The sequence below is a fragment of the Doryrhamphus excisus genome, linkage group LG3 (assembly GCF_037039965.1).
Source record: "Doryrhamphus excisus strain RoL-2023G ecotype Guam linkage group LG3, RoL_Dexc_Guam_v1.1, whole genome shotgun sequence".
In the NCBI taxonomy this organism is placed as follows: domain Eukaryota; kingdom Metazoa; phylum Chordata; class Actinopteri; order Syngnathiformes; family Syngnathidae; genus Doryrhamphus; species Doryrhamphus excisus.
The window spans coordinates 17,182,865-17,189,742 of NC_136359.1; the positions used below are offsets into that span (position 1 = coordinate 17,182,865).

Genomic DNA, 6,878 nt, shown 5'->3' on the forward strand with positions numbered 1-6,878 from the left:
TGTTCATACTAATACACTAATGAGTTAAAAATAAAAGCATAAATAAATTTGTAACGTAAATTACATGTATACGTCAAAATAGACAATTTCCGTGTGGTTGGTAAAAACTTCCTGTGTAGGCGGTACTTTGTCGTCTCAAATGACAGGTCATGTGACAGGGAAATTTTAAAGAGTTGTTGTCTCTGCCCGGTTACTACTCGTTTCAGTGCTGGATTGGACTGACGCTGTCTAGACTCTAGAGGTAACAAACTGCTTTTTTTGTCAAATGTTAAACGTTCACAAACGTTTTACAGTAATAACATTTGATTAACAGGCATATACGTCATTACATATGACGTCATTATATCAGCATTTTTGTATGTTAGCTATTTCAATGGTTTTGTGACTATTGCTGTACATTTACATATTTACATGTGATTTGAGTATTATTTTTCTTTGAATATATGATTATATCCTATCCTATTCCTTCTTTTTTTAAGGTAAACAAGAATGTATCATCTAGCGTTTCTCTACGGACTGCTGTCTTTTGTCTCTAGTTTACCTTGCGGTAAGTGTTATATATACTATAAAGTATTTTAACATAGTTTTATGACCTTTGTTGAGTTGCTGAAAACCAGGCTTTTTTGTGTGGCCTGAGTTGTGTGACCTCTGGAAAGAATCCAGCTTAAAAACATATTGAGTCACTTGTTCACGGCATTCCCAGATTTTGCAATTACTTTTATGAAATACATTGTTGTTCAACCTTTGTAGAATTGACAAAAATATATTGACAAGATTTAATAAACTATAATATTTATAGATAAATAACTCATTCCCTTTGCCTTTGTTTCCTATGGATGTTTCTGCTGATGAGGCAATTCTGACCTTGCAACACTTCATGTTCATGTTGGTGTCAGCAAGCTGCTTTGTCTAAACTGCTGTTATGAAAGTGTTTTGAAATTGTTTCCCCATCTTTTACCATAGATACATCTGGACCCAACAGTGAGCTACTGCTTTCACTGAATAAGGATCTTCTTCGCTCTCTGGAGAGACTGGAAGGACTCCCCAATCCCAGTGTCCACTTGGCATTACGACTCTCAGACACCCACAACCTTGCCAAAGAGGGGCAACACCTGAACAGACTGAAAAATCATTTACACAATGACATTCAAAGGTAAAAACTGGAACTGAACATTTAATACTTCTATTAACCCCTGAGTGTGGTCCACAAAAATACATAACTCAACAAGGAGTGCCAGGTCCAAAAACATTGGAATTAACAGTTGTGGCTGTAGGCCACTTAGTGATGTAGTCTTTATTAACGTCAAAAGATGTCAGTTGCTACAAAAGCTTTATCTACCTCTGCATTTAACATTTAAAACTGTTGGTTGTGCCAGTCAGCTGTCAGCTGGGGCTGAGCGTGTGACTTGCAATTCTCTGCTATACCACTAGAGGCGTTGTTTTTCCTGAGCGTGACCAACCACAGCTCTCATTGACCAGTTATCTCGTTGACTACCACTTCTAAATGAGAGCATGTGTGTCCACTGGAAGCGGATGTCTTATTTCCTGAACCTCATTACCATGAACTTTGTGTTCTTCAGCGGCCTCGCTCTCAGCCAACCTGTGGTTGGACGCTTGGCGTTATACACACTGGCCTTGAAGTCATCATGTTATGATCTCAACACAATCACCTTCACTGTTGGTGACAAGAGTGAGACGCTGCTGACGCACCTCAAGAAGCAGATGGAGCAAGAGAAAGAATACATTTCCTGTAAGTTTCAATTCGTTGAAGGAGAATATACCATTTCGAGATCATTACGGTTTCAAAGTTAGAGCATAGAGAACCTTATTAAGACAGGATTCAGAGTTAACTTTCATCTTAGCGTGGATCACAGCTGCAACAGTGGCCTGTGTTTTTATTTGGTATTTTTAGTTGGGATTATTGTGCCAATTGTGAGATTATTAGAACCTGCAATAGAAGCCTGTTGTTCCAGCGATCAAGTCTGCTGCTTGTGTGTCCCACCAAACATTACTGACACCTACTGGGCAGTGTAGAATACTACCTATCAACATCTTTGAATGCATCTTTTGTATGCCTTATATTTGTATTTTACTTAATTTAGCAATTTTTTTCTTGAAAAATTGCTTAATTTAACATTTGCTTAAATATGCATATGTTCTGACTAATAATAGGCTGTATTCAACCACAAAATTGCATAATTTATTTACTAATATGTTTTTGAAAATCAGTGATAGAGTGAATGGCAGCATTTTAAACCCCAAAGTTTAACCACTTTTTTTCATTTCAACAAAATTTGGCAAACACTGACAAGCATTTTGAGGACATAAATGTCACTTACAGTCAGCGTAACTTTTTCACGTGACTATATCATATATGATTTTATGTCTTCTTCTCTTTACGCAGTCAGCCAACGCCCTTTGACCAACTATTACCAGTACTCACTGGGTGTGCTCGCTCTGTGCGTGAGCGGCATCAGGGTCAACAACCACATCGCCAACAAACTCATTAAAGCAGTAGAACATGACTATTTCACACATGGCGACACCGTCAGCATCGGTGGGTAAAACCTTCTTGGATGCTTGCTGATTAGTTCTAGCGATGTTTGACAGTTGATGCTTTATGTACTGCTTTTATAGATACCTATGCAATGGCGGCAATGGCCCTGCAGTGTGTGAAGAATGCCGGTTCCCATATTCACAATGCTGCTGAGCTTGAGACAGCCCTGACCAAGATCAAGCAGAAGCTCTTGGCATCACGAAGGCCCGATGGTCATATTGGCAATGAGTTCAGCACTGGTCTTGCTGTACAAGTAAGAATGATTTATACATTCCAAATTAGACCAATATTTTTTGGGGGGGTGGGTGCCCCTAAAGTTCCAAAAACATAACTTCAGTCAGCATATGGCACACAACTGCAGCTCAACTTTGTCTTTTTGTCATACTTGCATAAATGCAACAACCTCAACTAGGAAGAAAATGAGAAAAAAATGCATTTACAATTACTTTCTATCAAATTTACAACAATACAAAATCTATGTATAAAGTAGATGAAATAAAAGTACAAATACAAAGGCAAATTTAAACAGCAGTATGTTAAAAATACATTACTGTACATTCCGGACTATAAGTCACACTTTTTATCATGGTTTGGCTGGTTCTGCAACTGCGGAGCGACTTATACAGTATATGTTTTTTTTTTCACACCGACAGCCACGAGAGGCCGTTACATTAACAAATCAAATTGACGTGACGTTAACAAACGCCTATAAAATAAATGTTGCCCCCAAAATGCGACTTATACAATGGTATGAAAGAGTTTGGATTTTCCTTAATAAATCACTAGTTGTTGGGATCAACAAACACTCTTAATGCAGAAAATAATCATCAAACTGACTTGTTTGTTCACAACATGCACACAGAGCAATGAACAACTTCATGCTCTGTCTTCTTTTTACTGTTTTCATTGTGCGATGAGGCCTTCATGTGCACTTGTAATTGTGAGTGTTTTTCTTTTTTATTCACATACCCCCATGACAGTTGGTGTACGTATCCCACTCCTTGACATTTAATGGTTGTGCTGTAGCATGTTTGCTAATCATCCACTCAAATAATATATATGAAATATTCCTTCCAGGCTCTACTGGCGATGGGCAGCCAGGTGTCAGCGTGTGCTGCTCCAATGGAGGCCATGAGGAGGGATGCCAGAGGCAACACGTACCACAACCCCATGGCCATATCTCAAGTCCTGCCAGCTCTCCAGCAGAAATCCTACTTGGCTGTCCAAAGCAAGGAGTGCCTCAATGAAGAAGGTACGCACACTATTATTCTTTACAAATGGGTAATGTTAGGTTTGTGTCTGCATTGTCATTCTTTGCACATGTCTACACACAGACACTTTGGTTCTTGAGCCCATCGACCCTGTGGTAGTTCTGCCCAGTGACACCAAAGTGGCTGTGATGGTGGAAGTGGTGACATCCAGCGGGTCATCTGCTATTTATTCCCTGGATGTACCAAAGGGAAGCTCTCTGTTGGCGGCCCTCCAACTCCTCAAGGGAAAAAATGTTGGCTTCACGTAAGATCATGTGATCAGATATTTGGTGCAGGTTTTCACAATATTCTTAGAGAGCATATGTGTGGTAGGTTTGAGCAGGAATCAAGCCTGTGGGGACCGTTCTTAAGTGTGGTGAATGGAGAGCGGGCCAGGCAGAGCGACCGCAGATACTGGCACCTGTCCTCTGGTGACGCTGCTCTCACTCAAGGTGAAAACACATGTATACATACTAGGGATGCTCCGATCAATACCGCACGATTTCCGTGGAAATGTACTCTCACATTCAAAGTTTGCTTAGAAAAGTCGTCTCCGCCTCTGTAAGCTTCATCAGTGACATATCTTATCTCGAAGAAGTCAGTCAAATGTGTTTTTTACTCAATTAAGGTGATTTTATGGTCATTTTTTATATTATATAGCCAATAGCAGACAGTGATTCTGGGTCCCGTTGGAATTGGCCTACCTTTGCCCCGATACGGCACCCGAGGCCAATAGCACCCATTAAAAATACATTGAAAAATTGACAGTTAATCTATGTGATCAGTATTGGCCAAGTTCACTTATGGATGATCAGTATCAAAATCTGCAGCATAAAACCCTGTTCAGAGCATCCTTAATACATACATACATATTCACACACAACATTAAACATGTACATGTGTTTTATTTGTATAACGTCTTTCATGTTGTTTCCGTGTTGTTTCAGGTATTCGTGATTTCAAAATAGAAATGGATCAAAAGATAACCATCAAAAACACAAGCTTTTAAGAGTGCCATCGATCACTAGTGATCATTTTGGACCAAAGAAAACAACTTTGATTTCTTTCAGCCCATTTTTTTATCAGTTTCCTCTGTTTGTAATTGTTTCATTGCAAATAGATATGACTGAAGAGACTGTGGTAATCATTTAAAAGGGAGATTTTTTTTAGTGTATTTTCTTTTATATAGGTTTAAAAAATAAAATGGGAATGTTCGTGTTGTGTTGCCTTTAATCTTGGATAATAGGGACTTATTTCTTGTTTCATATTTGTTCTTCATTTTGGTTGTGTTAACTTCAATCCACCCATTTTCTATACTGCTTGTCCTCACTGGGGTCACAGGTATACTTCAGGGGAGAAGGTGATCAAAAATGGCAAATACAGAATTATTATTTGTGCAGTGAGAGGTGGAGAAAGTTGGAAAGGGATCTGTCAGGCGCCACAACTGCGATATGGCCCTCAATAAAGGCGAATTCGACGATGGGCATGTTGACATGTTTGCTCACCGTGCGATACACTTGGCTGCACTTCCATGAATGACCACTAGAAGCCAGTGTGGCATAGACTATTAAAACAGTCATACGTAAAACACCTCTATCCGACGGTTGGCTGCACTTCCATGAATGACCACTAGAAGCCAGTGTGGCATAGATTATTAAAACAGTCATACGTAAAACACCTCTATCCGACGGTTTGTCTGTTTTCCTGCTATCAATTGTCTATACGTCTCTTTAGCTCTGTCAAACATTCCCTGGTATTACACTAACACAACTCGCCCGGAACCGAGAACATTAGATTTGAATGGGTTTGCATTGTCCACCGCAAATGTATGGAACAGAATGTAGTCAGCCATGGCACAAAAAGTTCGCCATGATGGTAAGCAAAAGAGATGGGCGGGGCTAGGCGCACCAGAGTGTGCAATGTGTGCAAATTCACTAGCTCTGAGCTGAATATGAAATAAGGTATACGCTATTCGTGTTATTTACTGACCACAATGAAAAAAATGCTACAGTTATTTCAATTCAATAACTGTTGACATATTTGATTTGATAGCCTAAATATAGCCTAAATCGTCATCATCATCACTAACTTGTCATGAATTCTACTATTAGCTTTAAGCTATACTACTATACACTGTCCTGTTTATTTACAACCAGTGTAATAAATCTATAATATATATTTTTTTTATCACACTTGCATTTCTTTGTTTTTGGAGAATGTGAAAAATGACACATGTGGTCTTTTGGACCGTCCATTAGAGCAATAAATGTCTAAGCAGTGTGCCGGGGACATGTTTACAATGTTGTTTCTGAATTCTCCTTCTCCATTCTGCTCACCACCATGGCGACCAAACCCGCTCAGGGTATAAAATACGGAAGTGGATTGCTTTTTGGCAGCTCGCCAGTGTCATTGCGGTGAGTGTGCAGCGATGGACCCAGCCACTTTCTCAAAGACACCCTCATTCACTGCTATTGTGGCTACACACCAGAAGGGAGGGACTAACTCGAGTTGTTGCAATTCAAAGTTAAAATTAGATACGGGTCAATGGTGTATAGTTGAAGAAGAAGGGATAATAATTTATCGTCATTTCCGGTATGTGCGTATGACAATAATGGATTTGGGAAAGCACTACACCGGAAAAAATCGCACCCTTACAAACTCTGTGCGCAGGACTGTATACATACTGAAGTGTGGCATGCTAACAAAACTGAGGTATCCGGGGGAAGGGCGAATACGGGAAAATATTCAAATATTCAAACAACAGGTGGTTTCACCCTTTCATTTTTCACTGTGGCCCTTGCTGGAAAAAGCTTGGACACCCCTCATCCAGGGGGTTAGGAATCTCTTCAGCATAGACTGACAAAGTAGGGGCCCCTAAGGTAACCGCCCTTAGGGAGACATAATCATATGCTTGTTGCTTCTTCTTCTACACTGACTGTTGTAAATAAGATGATAGAAATGAAATAGTTTTTGTGCCACACTAACAATTGTTTTGTGCAGCTATATTATGTTGTTATTACGAAAAGGTATTTAGGGTTTTGGCGACACCCCATGGCTGTTAAATAGAACTG

General features: G+C 39.6%; 1 protein-coding gene across 1 annotated transcript; it reads left to right on the top strand.

The window, feature by feature from the left end:
* Positions 1-136: 136 nt before the first annotated feature.
* Positions 137-5,425, top strand: tcn2 (transcobalamin II). Its single transcript, XM_058070851.2, has 10 exons — positions 137-241; positions 480-547; positions 964-1,153; positions 1,581-1,750; positions 2,405-2,557; positions 2,638-2,810; positions 3,635-3,809; positions 3,892-4,072; positions 4,141-4,259; positions 4,755-5,425. The coding sequence occupies exons 2-10, from the start codon at positions 490-492 to the stop codon at positions 4,814-4,816; spliced, it is 1,281 nt and encodes a 426-aa protein (XP_057926834.2). The 5' UTR covers positions 137-241; positions 480-489; the 3' UTR covers positions 4,817-5,425.
* The last annotated feature ends 1,453 nt before the right edge of the window (positions 5,426-6,878 follow it).

What these genes read in the sequence shown, in the direction of transcription:
- tcn2 (XM_058070851.2), top strand. Translation starts at nt 490, where the DNA reads ATGTATCATCTAGCGTTTCTCTACGGACTGCTGTCTTTTGTCTCTAGT. An exon ending in TGTCTCTAGTTTACCTTGCG is followed by an intron (nt 548 to 963) that starts GTAAGTGTTATA and finishes CTTTTACCATAG; the next exon opens with ATACATCTGGACCCAACAGT. An exon ending in TTACACAATGACATTCAAAG is followed by an intron (nt 1,154 to 1,580) that starts GTAAAAACTGGA and finishes TGTGTTCTTCAG; the next exon opens with CGGCCTCGCTCTCAGCCAAC.